This window comes from Vidua macroura, chromosome 2, assembly GCF_024509145.1.
Source record: "Vidua macroura isolate BioBank_ID:100142 chromosome 2, ASM2450914v1, whole genome shotgun sequence".
NCBI lineage: Eukaryota > Metazoa > Chordata > Aves > Passeriformes > Viduidae > Vidua > Vidua macroura.
The window spans coordinates 94201657-94217797 of NC_071572.1; the positions used below are offsets into that span (position 1 = coordinate 94201657).

At 38.2% G+C, this 16141-nt stretch overlaps 1 protein-coding gene across 2 annotated transcripts in view; it reads left to right on the plus strand.

Moving 5' to 3' along the window:
- FRY (FRY microtubule binding protein) overlaps positions 1 to 16141 on the plus strand; it is a 159177-nt gene that overhangs the window by 111347 nt on the left and 31689 nt on the right. For both annotated transcript variants that reach the window (XM_053971972.1, XM_053971971.1), the window contains exons 40-50: positions 666 to 864; positions 1459 to 1580; positions 2431 to 2618; positions 3547 to 3641; positions 5306 to 5907; positions 7480 to 7577; positions 7670 to 7840; positions 13004 to 13144; positions 13886 to 14065; positions 14761 to 14922; positions 15732 to 15806. In XM_053971972.1, coding sequence (XP_053827947.1) covers positions 666 to 864; positions 1459 to 1580; positions 2431 to 2618; positions 3547 to 3641; positions 5306 to 5907; positions 7480 to 7577; positions 7670 to 7840; positions 13004 to 13144; positions 13886 to 14065; positions 14761 to 14922; positions 15732 to 15806 — 2033 coding nt within the window. The remainder of the gene's footprint in view (positions 1 to 665; positions 865 to 1458; positions 1581 to 2430; positions 2619 to 3546; positions 3642 to 5305; positions 5908 to 7479; positions 7578 to 7669; positions 7841 to 13003; positions 13145 to 13885; positions 14066 to 14760; positions 14923 to 15731; positions 15807 to 16141) is intronic.

Sequence of the window (16141 nt, forward strand, 5' to 3'; positions counted from 1 at the left end):
CATTTTTTTTGCGTTGTAGGTATAGCCTAAACATGACTAGAAGTCTAACCTTAGGAAAACAGGTCTTGGTTTCTAATCTTAGCTCTGAAACTGTGGCAAGCTTTTGATCTAGCAGAACTCTTGCTCAGGTGCTTCATCCTAATGCTGAAAATATTTTGTATGACTAGTCCAGTGGGTACAGTTACTAAAGGTGTTCAAAGGAGCCACATTTGTGTCTTGATTTCCATTACATTTGTAAAATTAGGACAGCATAATCACTCTAAAAATTTCACCCAGGAGTTTTTTTCCATATCAGACTAGCCCAGAGAAGTGAACTTTGCATGCACTTTGCCAGCTTCTAAATTCACTTTTAAAAAATCCTACTTCTGAATGTAAAATGCCACAGAATATTTGTTTTCCAAGTACTGTTGTCCTTGTGCAGTAAAAAAAGAAATCTTGACTTGGAGAGTTTTCATTTTATTCTGGACTCTACACATTTAGAAACAAAGTACCATTTTCACTCCCATCAATATTTGAGGGTTGTTGTGTTCTGCAGGTTTTCCCTGTGTTTCCCAGTGGAAGGTTTCTGCTGCTGACTCTGAAAAGAGCTGCTTGGCAGACACTTTCATCCGCAAAGCTGGCCCAACAGTGCATTCCATCTTTATCTCCTCCCTTTTGGCTGGCAGGTGGCTTTGACTTTCTGCGGGAACACCAGTCATCTCCAGTGCCAGACTCCGGCTTGAGCTCCAGCTCCACCTCCTCCAGTATCAGTCTGGGAGGCAGCAGCGGAAATCTCCCACAGATTACACAAGAAGTTGAAGATGTGGACACTGCTGCTGAATCAGATGAGAAAGCAAACAAATTAATTGAGTTTCTGACAACCAGGTAATGCAGATAAGCAGAGGATATATTTGTACTCGAAATGCACACTTTCATGAAGCAACTTAAAGGAAAATGACTGAGCTCTAATAGTAATTACAGACCCCATTCCTCTTTTATTGATACTTACAGTAGTAGGTAGGTACTGAAAAGCACTACAGTGTCAGACAAAAACCAGGAAAAAAAATCTTGCCTGACAGAAATAAAATGTTTAATTGACCGATAATTTTATGTTCAGAAATGAACTAATTGAAGAAGCCAGTTTCATTATTATAAAATAAGATATCAAGTGTACAGCACATAGTGAAAGGCTGTAGTGGAGCTAATATTAACTACCAGCTGTAGCCAGCAGATTCTAGGCACAATGTTAAATTGAAAGACAGGGATTTGTTTATGCTGCTCGCTACACAGCATAGCTTATATTTTAAAATACAGCATAGGAATATTTATCTACTTTTATTTAAAATTCTGTTCAACCTGGTAAACCAGGTCATGACCCTGTAAATATCTAAGTACCTGTACAGATTATATATTTTAACTGATTACATTTATTTCAGATAACTCAAAGAAATTTTACATTTTGTTATGTATTTCTTTAAGGGCATTTGGTCCACTATGGTGCCATGAAGATATCACTCCCAAAAACCAGAACACCAAGAGTGCTGAACAGCTCACTAATTTTCTGCGCCATGTTGTATCTGTATTTAAAGATTCCAAGTCAGGTAGTAAATATTTTCCTTTCATAACTAAAAAATATTCCCTCACAGTCACACTTAATGTTTATCCTGTGACTTAGTATATCTGCTTATGCAGAAGCACAGTAAATATGTCTTGACAAGGATGTATGACATATGAAAGAATTGCTTTAAAACAGTCATGTCAGATTAAACTGCCTCAGTGTTGAATTGAATATTTCTTCAAAGCTGTTGGTGGAAAGCCTTTTGATTGATTCTGCCAGATAAAATCTCCTCTGTGTCCTTTTAGTTAAATACATCACAGCTTACTAAGTAAATATACTTTCTTAAATTTCTTCTGGCAATAAAAGTTTATTTTTCATTTATTATGGTTTTTAGAACATAGGGAATGTGCTGATTGCATTTTGAAAACCAGCACAGTCACTAATTAAATAATTTTCAAGATCAAAGCAGAGTGCAGCATCAGTATTTATATTAAAGATCTTATCCAAAGCCTTCTGAAGCTAACAGAAAGTCTCCTAACTCAATTTGACTTCAGGTTTGGGAGTTTTCAGAAGTAACTGTTGCTGCCAGCAAGAATAGTGGATGGCTTGAAAGTTTGTCCAGGAATTGTAAAAAAAAAAAAAAAAAAGTCAGATTATCAATTTCATACTCCAAATTTTGTTTTTCAGTTAATTCAGTTAATTTTCTTGCATTCTGTGCAAAATAAATTTAAATTCTCCAAAGCACAGACATTTCTGCACCTCCATTTCTCAGTGTTTGCAGCATGTACTAATGAGTATATCCTCCTCACAGAGTAAGTTCAGCCTGTTTATGACCCACAGTAAAGTCTGTACTAAAAAAGGGGAAAAAATTGACATCCTATTCTTTTGCTTAGGTTTTCATTTGGAGCAGCATCTGAGTGAAGTTGCTTTACAAACAGCTCTTTCAAGCTCTTCCAGACATTACGCTGGTCGCTCTTTCCAGATATTCAGGGCCCTAAAGCAGCCCCTTTCTGCACACGCGTTGTCTGACCTCCTGTCAAGATTGGTGGAAGTTATTGGAGAGCATGGAGATGAGATTCAGGTATTCATGTGTAAATAATGCTTCTTAGAACTGTTGATTCAATGCATACTTAATTTAAAATTACCATTTTAACAAGGTGTTCTGAAGTCATGTGATGAAGAGTAGAATGTGGCCTCAGAAAAGGTTACTTCTGAGTTTGCTGAAATCATATGTACCTTAGCTAAGCCTTCATCAGGCTGTTACAATCTTACATAGCTCTAAAGAGAACGCTAGAAAATTTTAGTAATTGTTACTCAAAATGATATATTTGTACTGACCAATTTTTTCCTTTTCAAGTTCATTAATTTGGGTTTAAGGAATCCATCATCTGTCTGGTGATGTAATCTCAAATCACATAGTAGACACTGTCTCATTCCTCAGAAGATAACATGTTTTGGAGTAAAGAAATCTGCACCATCCATAATAATACAAGGTTTACACTGACTTAATTTGATTTCACAGCACTATGATGTTCACTCTGTTTAGCTAAACAGACTGAAATTTTACCATCAGAGACTATTTATAGCAAGATTTAAGACTTAATAAAGAGAAATACTGGCTTTCAGTAAGAAATAGACTGACATCACCTCCATATTTTATTTAGGTAATTAAACTGCCACAAGATGACAGTAATACTCTGTCACAATTGCTTGTGTAGAATTTAAATCAGTGACCTGCAAGTCAGAGGTTCAGTGTGTCATTACCAATCCCTTGATGAGATATGTGCCCTTCTTGCATACCTTCACAGATCATTCAGAGGCAGAAAATAGAACATACTTGTAGTGACATTTTAATGTTCAGGGCAGTGGCTTTGATATGAATGTTGGAGCTTTTTTTCCAGAGAAATGATAGGTTTTTAGTAGGTGCCTGTTCCTTTTATGAACTGAAGATTTTTAAATGTTACTTTTTGAATGTCTTGGCTAAAATGCTTAACCTCCTGCATTGGTAGGGGTATGTAATGGAGGCACTACTTACTTTGGAAGCTGCAGTGGATAATCTCTCTGACTGTTTGAAGAACAGTGATCTTTTGACAGTGTTATCACGGTAAGAATCTGTTCTCCTAACTGTTTTTTTCAATGTTTCATGACATTAAGTGTGCAGTTCTGCAGTCTAACAGCAAAAAATAATTTTGATAAGACTAACTTCATTTGTAACCTTCTGAGAACCAGACTATGAGCACATTTCAGCCAAATTTTGCCATAGTTGAAATAATGTCGATAGAACCAATAAAACTTTACAATGTGCTGTAAATTCAACCTTGCTGCTACTTGCTATAACCTAACATCCTTTAAAAATATTGGTTTTTTGCACCTTTGTGTCATAAACCTGAAAATGTATCTGGGAAGGAACATGGGTTCTGTAGTACTGGTTTCATATAGATTGTTATTCTGAGGTGAAGTATTCCCCAGGAATAAATGATCATGGTTTCTTCTCAATAAAACTAGGATAATTTTTGTGTAGACATGGATATTGCTTGATGTGTTTACCATCTTTATGAAACCCTTGGCCTTTGTACATGGAGGGAAGTCACAGGCTCCCTCTGTAACGTTGCTGTTGAGGGAGATGAATATCTATCTGACTCCTAATAGTAACAACAGAATAGGTAAATATTTATTTTAAATGTCCATAAGTTACTGTGCTTTACATGCAGCACAAAAATACCAGGGCTGTCATTTCTGAAGCTAGCAGGCAGGGTGCTGTGCCATAGCAGGACCCAAGGAATGCCTTGGGACAGAGTAGAGAGGGGTAAATACACTTGTCCTTTCTAAACTAAGAGCTGTTTATCTTTCTTTAGTGCACATTTCAGCAAATAGCAAGATGGAACAAAGAGTAGGAAACACTCCAGAAAGCAGTGGGATGCAATATACTTTACCCTGACACTTGATTCCAGAATAAGATTCTCTTCAAGTAATATAGACAGTAGAGGCTCACAGTGTATGAGGTAGAAATGGGATCAGAGTCAGGAATTAGCTTTTCTCCAAAACAAACTTTCCTTGTGTGTATCAACACAACACATTCCTCTGTGCAGATAACTGATAGGCATGTCTGGATCATTGTGTGGTAGTCCATGAGGAGGCATTAGCCACTGAATTTGAAACACCTACACTTTCTGTAAACCATCTTAAAGAGATCTTAGGATAGGATAGGATGCAGTGACAATAAATTTTCAGAAGGACCTGTATTGACAAGAGCCTGGGCAACCACATGACAGGTTTTTTGAGGATAATGGGGTGTATTTGTGGTTCTGCTTAAGATATGCTGGTTTTTCTGCCCACAGTTCTCACATTACCCAGCAAGCAATTGTGTATTTGCCTGCCAGCTGTGCCAAATTCAGGGCTTGCTCCATTAATGAGGGCATTCTCAAGACCAAACTTGTTTTCAGTTCTGCCACTGTCCCATTGGGAATTGCCATAAGTCACTTCACAGCTCTGTATTTCTTATTCCCATGTCATTCTTGCCTGTGTAGACTGTAGGCTAATCCTGCTCTAGTTTGGTGCAGTGCCATGTGAATCTCACTTCTGTCATATCTGTGGGCCTGTCTGTCTTCTGGAAAAAAGAAGGCAGGCTGCAATAGATGGTTTGGTGTTCTATTTCTCCCATTTAAATATTTATTTACAATCTGAAAAATACTTAGCTTGCATCTAATATGTACCCTTTCAAGCTGTGCATTCACACAATGTAATGGATGTTTTAAATCTTGGTTTCAGTTCATCTTCACCAGATTTAACATCAAACACCAAACTGACCGCAAACCGGAAGAGCACAGGGCAGCTGAATATGAATCCTGCAGGTGGCAACACAGCCACTGCTGAGCGAAGTAGACACCAGAGGAGCTTCTCTGTACCCAAAAAGTTTGGAGATGTGGACAAGTCCTCGGACCCACCACGCAGTGCCACACTAGACAGAATTCAAGCATGCACCCAGCAAGGCCTGTCCTCTAAAACCAGAAGTTCATCCTCTCTAAAGGACAGTCTCACCGATCCATCCCATATTAACAATCCAACCAACCTACTGGCTACCATCTTCTGGGTTGCTGTGGCTTTGATGGAATCAGATTTTGAGTTTGAGTATCTAATGGCACTGCGGTTGCTGAATAAACTTCTGGCTCATTTGCCACTAGATAAAGCTGAAAACCGGGAGAAGTTAGAGAAGCTGCAAGGGCAGCTGAAATGGGCAGACTTCTCAGGACTTCAGCAGCTACTCCTGAAAGGATTCACTTCCCTTACTACCACTGACCTCACACTCCAGCTCTTTAGTTTGCTGACACCAGTGTCTCGAATATCCATGGTGGATTCCTCTCAAGCTATAGGTAAAACCATTATGCTCTCCTGTCTTTCAGTTTCTGTTGCATTGACATTTGGTGACAGACCTCATTCAGCTATCTGAACAAAACCAAAAATAGCAATTTTTCTTTCTCTTGGAATATAGCATAATGTACTTTTGCTTTGAGCTGGGTGAGCTCTTTTTAAAATTTCATAGAAATAATGATCTGTTTCTAGAAAGTGAATCCAATATACAATAAGGTTATGGAGGAGAGAAATCATGCATTATTTAGCATTTCATTTCTAGGTCTTTAGCATCATATAAAGTTTCTGATTGGTGACAAAGTAAATATGTAAGGAGATACTGTCAAAATTTTCATTACCTACTCTGGTCAGTTTTTCTGTTCAATTGTTTTTGGACTATGTCAAATTGTTTGATTTTAAATTAGTGTTTCATGGTGTTTTCTCTAAAAATATAAATATCAAAAACTCTTGTACATTCTAGATAAACTACAATAGCACAATAGTGAGTGAGGAGAGAGGTCTGGGTTATAGGGAAATAAGATAGCTTTTTGAAATTCCCCATTATTTAGCTGAGGTTGTGGCTACTTCTTAATTATATTTCTTGTGGAGAATTTCTGCATTGTTCTAGATTTTTGCTCCTTTCTTTTGGTCGGAAACAGATACTAAGACAAATGTCCAGGTTTTACAACTTAGTCATAACAAGCCTAGACACAGAGTAAAGGAATGAATGCCATGAATAGCCTGCCCATCTCTAAGCAGCTGTGTGTGGTGCCTGTGTTCCAGGCTTTGATTGGGCAATTCACACATTGAATTACTATGACAGTACTATCTGGAGGTATCTGTCCTTTTCCCTGAATACAAAGGAAGAGTAGGGAAACCATGATCCTAATTTCAGCACCTTGTTTGATTGTGTAGAAGGAGAGGGAATGAACAGTTAGAAAATTATTTTCATAGAACAAATCCTTTCTTTTTAAAAACCAGATTGTGTCCAGATACAATTAGTTGACTTCTGAGCTCCCACCTGAACTACAGCAGCTTTTGTTATAGCTCTCTGTTACAGCTGCTGCAGGTATTTCGTCAACCACTTTGAGCTATGAGTTGGTGCAGAAGATCTGAATCCCAGTTCCAGACAGCACTTAAGCTAATTACAGCACCTGGAACTTGGTGCATTATTATTATCTTGAACAATGTAAAACAGTGGAAGCTGTGCCTGGCAGCTGATCAGAACAGTTGTTTATTAATCAATACTCACTGAATTCCTTTTTGTGTTTTAGAAGCTGTAGTGAAAATGCCACTGGTTAAGACTGTCAATAAGCCAGTGAAGTGGAAAAGTGCAGTAGTGTTTGCAGAAATAGGCTCATGCTTTACAAGAGTATTGTTGCCTAAATGACATACTGGATTTTCAAATTAAGGCCCCTTTATGACAAATGTGGTATGGCCAGTGGTATGACCAGCTTGACAGGGTCTGTGTGAGTTTATGGCTAATGTAATATTGGAACTGTGACCTCCCATGAAACAGCAATTTAAAGATCACTGCAGCTCTTGCTGTCCAGAATATATGTTTTATATTTTTGTTCTGTATTTTCTTGTTCTAGGATTTCCACTGAATGTTTTGTGTCTCCTGCCCCATTTAATTCAGCATTTTGACAGCCCAAACCAGTTTTGTAAAGATATAGCCGAAAGGATTGCTCAGGTATCAAAATCATTTGCTGTTTTGTACATCCTCAAACCCTGTAAATGCAGTTGCCTTGTTCTTGATATGTTTTGATATTTATATTTAATTAGGTTTGTTTGGAGGAGAAGAATCCCAAGCTATCAAATCTTGCACATGTCATGACCCTTTATAAAACACACAGCTATACAAGGGACTGTGTTACCTGGGTAAACGTGGTTTGCCGTTACCTTCATGAAGCATTTGCTGATATTACTTTGAGTATGGTTACATATCTGGCTGAGGTAAGTTTTCAAAAACTTTTCACTGTTCTAACTCTTCTCTTGCCCAGCAGCCCAAAGAGATGAAGTGTGCCAGCAAATTACTGGGAGCTCTGCATCTGTTATTTATAATTTAAAAATACAAGCAGAATTTGGCAGAAAAAAAACCATAATTACTTTAAAAAAACAATATTTAACACTAGAACAAAAGCTGATACACCTTAAAGCAGATTCCTTCATCAGCCAGTTGGATTTTCCACTGTGAAAGTGGACATTTATTTAGATCCCATTGAGGAAAATCAGAAGACTAACTCCACTAATGGGTTTTCCAGCATAATAAGATACCATCTGCTATATAAGGATCTGGTTCTTGATACAAATTTGTATGCATTCCTCTAATACTGAATGGGATCATCTTGCTGCAAAGGTTTTCCCATGTTCATTGCTTACTCCTAACATTTTTCACCTGTGGAGTATAGTGTTGATGCAGTGCTGTTACTGGGGCTCCAAGGTTCAGTTCTGCTCTTTAGCACAAAGCTGCTTGATATTGCCACCCCTGTTGTCAGATCACTTTCAGGACAACATCTTATTACAGGGTTTTCAGATCTATGCCTTCCCTGCTGAGTTGCCTTCAGTCTCCCCTCTTGTCCAGGGAGAAGACAGTTCTGTATTCACAGAATCATTTTTAGGCTGGAAAAGACCTTAGAGATCATCAAGTCTAACCCCAAATCTAACACAAGTCCACCACTAAACCATTTCCCTCACTGTCACATTTACACATCTTTTAAATATCTCCCGGAATGGTGAGTCCACCCTTTTCCTGGGCAGCCTGTTCCAATGCTGGGAAACTTTTCCTGAAGGAATTTTTCCAGACAGTCAATCTAAACCTTCCCTGGCCTGACTTGAGACCATTTCCTCTTATACTATCAACTGGTACTCTGGAGAAGAGGTTGACACTCACCTCTCTTACATAAATTAACTAGTATCTGCCAAACGATCTATTAAAAATCCTGAGGCATCTCTGATACTGGCCATTCAAAATTTGCAAGAGCCTGAAAAGCCAGCTGCTGCTCCCACACTCAAGGCTCAGAGCAAAGCTATGTTAAGCTGCTTCCTCACCTTGCTTGCTCATGGAGGCTCTAAGTAAACAATCACATATGATCTTTAGTGATGGTGAAAGCCATTGAAGGTTTCTGTAGGAACCTTAAACGGGACCTTGAGGCTTTTCAGTCTCTTTTCAAGTCCAAATACTCCAGAGTGCTATTAGCTCTTCAAGTGAAGAGCTCTTCATGACATTGAACCCTCCAGAGTCAAGTGTCTTCTTCACAGTGGAAGCTTGTATTCCTAATAAAAAAAAAAATGCTATTAAAACTATATTTGTAATAAATGCTGTAAAAAGGTAAGTGTTCAAATTCTTTCTCCTTTGCTTTCCCAGCCTTAGGAAAGCGGTTGCCCCTCTGATTTCCTTTCAGTGCTCTCTGTACAGTCACTAGTGCTGCACCACCTCCACAAAGACCATTGCTCCTGATCCTGCTCCCCTTGAAATGGTTGAGATGTGCATGTGGAGACTCTTTTCTGCATGGCTCCCCCTTGCTGTAGATTGGCACCACCTACTGTATCAACAGCAAGCCAGGCAGGTTTTATACTGTAATTAAAACACATTCCTTGCATAACACCACCAGCAGCAGGATGACAGAGTTGTAAGCACTGACTTCCTTTCTCTGTATTTACATTGAGTACAGCTCTGTTGAGTCATGTCTGGAGAATATTTATATGGGCACAAAGTAGCTGTCAGTCTGGTGGTGTAGCAAAAGACAAGCAACCATCTTATTCAGCCTGCTGTGGCCTTGAATATTTTTTTTCCCAGATTTCAGAATGTTTCCTCTTTTATTCCTAGTTAATCCCCAGGCCAGGATAAACAATTTGCCCCTGTCTCCTATAAACCAGCTGTGGGATATACTGTCAACTGGTAAAGCCAAAAAGCCAAAAGCCAGGTTAACAGCCCCACTGGGCAACCTGCACTTGAATGTTAAAGCTGTACACAGCCTTTAACAAGCCTTTAAGCTTTAACAATCTTAGTTCAGTCCCCAACACTTGGGACAGAGGGAAATTGTGAGACAGGCAGTGCTTAAGAATACCAAAGGAAATTGTATTGCAACAGTGACCCTTCCAAACACAGGTGTAGCTTCAGAAGGAGACACTGTACCACAAATTAAGACCATGAAAAGAAATGCTCTCAGCACAAAGTAGAAGTTTCAATTATTGCCATTCAGATAAAATTTTGTATTTAACCTATTCAATGGGAAGTCATTGCTTGTCATCAAGGAGTATGTTTCTAGTACAAAATAAAATATTTGAGCTCTGTTATTATCCAAATCTCAGAGTGACAAGTAGTGCTCCTTACTTAGTTTTACATATTCTCTATTAGTGAAAAATTGTAATTTCTTCTAGAAAAATACTGGGAAATCTCAATCTACAGATGAAGAAAAATTGCTATTCAGTAATGCAATAGAACTCTCAACCTCCACAACCAAAATCAGATCAGCATACAAACATATTACTGGAAGCTTACTTGGGTTTTATGGTAGATTTTTGCAGGTTAATTTTTGAAATTTAAACTTTAATCATGGCAGCACACTTATTCTAGGAGCATATCTGAATTGGCATGGGTCATGTTAAATTGGTGACTCATTAAGTCCAGGGTCATGTTCAAACTTAAGTAGCTAATGCTATTAATAGAGAAGAAAAGACAAGAATCCATAGTGCACAGTAATATGTTTATGGTAGATTTTTCCACCTCCTCCTTGTTAGATGGTGATAAGAACATAAGCATTTATAACCTGTTCAAAACCAAAGAATCAGTAGAAACTAAACCATCTGTATTGCAAGGGGAAGCATGCCCTAGATAAGGCATTAATCTGAGTAATGGCTTATCTCTCAGACATGGCTTTTTAAATACCCTCTTTATTTCCTCAAAACATTTGTTTGACTACATGGCATTGCCTCAGAGCTGGGTATCTCTTCACACCTCCTGCCAGACTGGGAGGGGCAAAGGGAGCTGTCCCCTGGGGTAGCACCCCAGTAGCTCAGGGAGCCCTTAAGAAGGCTCTCTTCTCCACTTTGTTCAGGGGTAATTGTTGCTTCGGGAAGAGGGCAAATGTTGCTAATGCAATGTTGATTCCTGAGCCCAGATAAGCCCCCAGTAGTGACCACACAATTCTTCAAACCAGGTCATATGTACGAGAGCACAAAAAAAAGAAAAATTCTGAGAACAGTTGTATTTCTTTCTAAAAATACAGTGGAAACTCTTTGTCCTCGAATTCTCTTATCCAAATGATTTGTTACCACAACTCCACCTCACTGCTATTTTTTTACTTCCAGCAGCAACAGAATTCATATTGCACTAAAGGCATGTTAAGGATGCTATTTTTTTAAACAGAAATACTCTTTCTTACTGCAAATTCATTATGTATTTAAGGACACACTTGGACTACCAACCACCACATATATTCAGCTGAGCAAGTGAAAACTGACACAGTCCACAAATATGTCAGGTTTAAGGGCCAAGAGCTGTTTCAGTCAACAAATACTTTTGACAACAAATTTATACAAACTGTAGTGGAAATTACAAACTTTCAGAGATAAGATTCCTCTAACAGCATTTGACACAAAATTCCCATTATTTTCCAAGAATTCCTTTTCCTATCCCAAAAGGGATTGTCTGATGCAGTAGCCTCTGTCAGAGAACAAAAAATTTCTTTCTGTTATCCAGATACTTTCTTCTAATCCTGCACTGAAATGGCTGATGTGCTGCATCACATCAACTATTTGCAAACAAGGAATCAAACTTTCTATTGCAAGATCCTAATAGAGGGCAAAAAAACCCCGTGGTAACCCAGTTTTGAAGAAGAATTTCTAAGCACATTTTCAGTAAAGGTATTTGAGGGGCTGACAGTGTCTAAGGGCTGAAGCAGGTTGCCAAACCTTTAATTTAAAAATTCTTCCTGTCTATTTGTAGAGGAATAGATAAGTATAATGAGTTTCCTTTATTCTGCTGTTAATGGAATTTGCTTGCTTTGTTTTATGAATCACTAATTGCTACTCACTTTTGCTGATGAAAGAAATCAGAAGATATTTAGTGGGATAAAATAGATTCCACTTGCACTGGCATGAAACATTCGCATTCAATAAAAGGAGACACCTTATCCTTCTATATCCTTAGAAGGATATCTAAAAAATTACTGAAGTCCACTTGGATAAGAATTGAAATTTTTCTCTGATGGAAGGCAGGAAGCAGCTTAGGGATTTTATAGGCAATTTTTTTTTCTAGAATCCAATAATGCTAATAGCCAGTGTTAGAACTTTTTTGTCAGCCTGAATTGGGAGGATGGTGTCTAGTATTGAGGCTCTGATAACTTCCAGTCAAAACATTTGATTGCCTCTGAAATTTGTGGGGTGGAGCAATGCCTGTCACCAGTGAAAGAACATGCTGCTTGCCAGGAAATTCTCAGCTGAGATATTTCACACATATACAAACAAATCATGGCTATCTGCCTCTGGAATTACTGTCACACATATTTATGAGCATTTCCAAGGTTCATTGTGGTATTCCAGGATCTACACTCAGGTATATGAAAATTCCAGGATTTAGATCAAGCCCTTCTTTGTATTACTCTCTACAGTAATAGGGGCCAGGGACTCCACCTCCTCCTAAACAGAAAATGTTTCTTTGGCACTTACAGCCAGTGAGCACTGGCAGTGAAATATATTTGATAAATATTTATTGATGTCTGAATAGCAGTAGTTTTGTTTCTTCAGCAAGTTTTCTTTTTTCTCACAGACTTCCAGCAAATAAAGACATAAAAAGATCCTCCCCTGTTTTTATTGCATGAGCTTACCCAATTACAGTGTACATTTTACCTACCATTTTACTCATCTGCTGAATGTGTTTTCTGGATAAGTTAGGGCAGGCATATATAAAATATAACAGGCTGGCATTTGGCTCCCAACTTAAGCTCTTTTTTGTTTCATGCCTGTATCATCATCAGTTGTGAAATTATTGTAAAATGGCATTGCAAAATCAGTGAGTGAAGAGAGATGAAGAGTAAAATTGCTGTTTGTGAAACTAGTAGCTTTTTACTTAAGAAATGTCTCAAAAATTTATTATATTCACTTTTCTTTTAAAAGCTACTAGAAAAGGGCCTTCCTAGTATGCAACAGTCCCTCTTACAGATGATCTACAGTCTTCTTAGTTATGTGGACCTGTCGGCTATTCCTGTGAAGCAGTTTAACATGGAAGTGCTAAAAACCATTGAAAAATACGTACAGGTAAATACCATATTATTTTTATATTACTATAGGAACTTAGCAGCATTCACTATCCTAAGTTGATTTTCTGTGTAAGAATTTAAGACTAGATTAGCAGGGAGGGCTGCAAGTATCTAGTGTGGTACAAAGTTTGTAAAACATCCTGATGTCTCGTAGCCTGTGCATCCCCAGAGAAGATGCCTGGCTGTGTCTTCACTGTGGGGGAATTTTGGGCTTCAGCCTTGGAGTACCTCAGAGCAACCTTAATACCACTCAGAGCCTGAGTGACCATTCCTTAATTATTAGCACAAGGGAGATGTGGCATAAGCAATTCTCTTCAGAGATTTCTGTACCTAATTCTTGACAAGTGAAAAATACATGGGAGTACTAGGAATTCACAGAGGTAAAAACCTGTGTCAAGTCACCTTTTTTATTAAATGAGGATTCTTCTATGGCCCTTATATTTATTCATACTGAATAAGACATTCAGGTAGGAGATTTTAAATCCTCTGCCAGGTTGGCGTTATCCACAGGTCTCCCAGCTTGTTGGCCAGTTCCCTAACAGTGACACCTTAGGCAAGTCTTGGTCTCTGATGTTGAAATTATTCTGCAATTACACACCTTGTCAAGAGAGACAAAGAATACGTATATTCCAATTCTACATTTTAATTATGTGGTAACAAATACAACTGTAAAATGTAAATAATCTTGAATGTGTATGAATCTCACTTTCTGTTTGCTGAGTAAATATATTATTTCTAGAGCATTCACTGGAGAGAAGCCTTGAATATCCTGAAATTGGTAGTTTCTCGTTCTGCCAGTTTAGTTCTACCTTCCTATCAACATAGTGATCTTTCAAAAATGGAAATACATCGAGTATGGAACAGTGCCTCCAAGGAGCTACCAGGGAAGACTTTGGAGTTTCATTTTGATATTTCAGAGGTATTTCTTATAGTTTTGTTTCTTAACACCTTAATTCTGACTTCTCACTGGACTCTCTTACAGCAGTCTTTATCCTGCAAACCCTTGTAACTTTATAGAACTGAATGATCCTAGTGACCTTAATGGGTCCTAATAACTATTGTTAAGAAGCTGAAGACTTGTTTGCAGGATTATAGATTATTCCATATAGATAATAGTGAGCTGTTGAGGTTAAAAGGAAATACAAGCATAAAAAGGCATATGCTACTATTTGCTTTCCTGACAGCATAATTCTGGAAAATGCTGAGCATCTTATTGTCAATCCAAGAAAGCATTTCAATACCTGATGGAAAAGGGCCAAAGTGTTCAGCACTCTTAGGAAAAAAAAATCAAATATGCAAGAAGTGCAGATTTGAAATTAACTTCATCAGCTTTCTTGGGTTTTTGCTGGTTCTTATGTCAGGAACTTGTGTGGCAGTTGCTTTGAGTATTATCTATCCATGAACATAAGCTCTGGCTACGAAGTATGGCAGTTGCTACTCAGACATTCAGAGTGGAAAATAAGAAACATACCAAGTGATGTGAAATTTGCTGCACTCCTTGTTTTATCCCTGTAAATGATCTTCAAAATAATCTTTTCCTCCAACTGAAGCAATATGGCTCTTCTAAGTTCATCCCGAATCAGGGTGCTACTGAATAATTGCTCTCTGTTTAAGACTCCAATTATTGGGAGACGATATGATGAGCTGCAGAGTTCTTCTGGGCGAGATGGTAAACCCAGGGCAATGGCTGTCACCCGAAGCACTTCTTCAACCTCATCAGGATCTAACTCCAATGTCCTTGTTCCTGTGAGCTGGAAGAGACCTCAGTACTCTCAGGTAGGTAGTCCACTATTCATTAGCAAGTTGCAGTCAGAGCAGCTGAATTAACACATGCTTGGGTCCTTAAGTGCTTGTGCCCTCTGTGCCCTGCGCAGCCTGGGGGCAGTGGCAGCACAACATCTGACCCTGTGTGCTGAGTGTCTTTCTTGAACTCAAAAATGGACTGAGTTATGTCCATCTTCTATCCCAAAGCTGTTTTCCTTTTAGCTTGCAGGAAATGCATCTCTTTCAGACTTCTTAAGTCTAGGTCAGATTTAAGTAAACACAACACATGAGTTCAGATTTTAGCAAGGGTAGATAGACTGTGCAACTTTTAAAGTTGTTTTCTGGGGAAATTCAACAAAAAGAACAATTTTCTTAGAAGTGATATTTGATTACCTTAATGATTTTGTTTATCTGCCAGTTAAAATAAAGTTATGCAGAGTAAACTTATTTTTTGCTCTTTTCTCTTTTTTGATATAGCAGGTTACTCAGGCCCAATTCTGCAAAAAAAAAAAAAAAAAACTATGCATGTGCTTAATTTTAGGCTTCTGAACTGTCTTTTTGAAGTGATGCATATGAGCCAATGTTTTCTTAATATACTCAATGGAATTTATAGACTAATTTAAATATAATAAACAGCAAAATCATTAACAGCTATTTTTGTTTCCTTGATGCATAGTTGCTCTGAAAGCAATCCTTTGAGCATTTAATGACTAATTCTTTGGTTGGTTCCTCCTAATTAAAAATTGCTAATGTATGTTGCTAGCCACAGGGAGAATGTGTGGTTAAAAAAATGCTCACTTGAGAAACATCTTGTTTTCTAGAAAAGGACAAAGGAAAAACTGGTGCATGTCCTTTCCCTGTGTGGTCAGGAAGTTGGGCTGAGTAAAAACCCTTCAGTAAGTACCCTTGTATTGACCAGTTTTTTGTTTAATTGTGTCCTAAGTGTTGAAAGTGAAGAACTGTGTTTCCCAGAGCTGCTGACCAGATTTGCACAGTTTTGAAGCCGCTACTGTCATTATCCTTTGTACTGGCCCTGGCTGTGTTTCTCAGCTTATGGACCAGGGAGTGGATGGCCCTTACACTTAAAGAGAGCTATGTGTGGTTTTCCTGTGAGAATCTCTCATGCTGTAGGTTTTACTTATGCCATCTCAGTGGGTAGAGAGTAACAACCTCTGTATTACCAATCCAGAATCTTTATAAAGTAAAAAATTATATTACAGAAATAAAATAG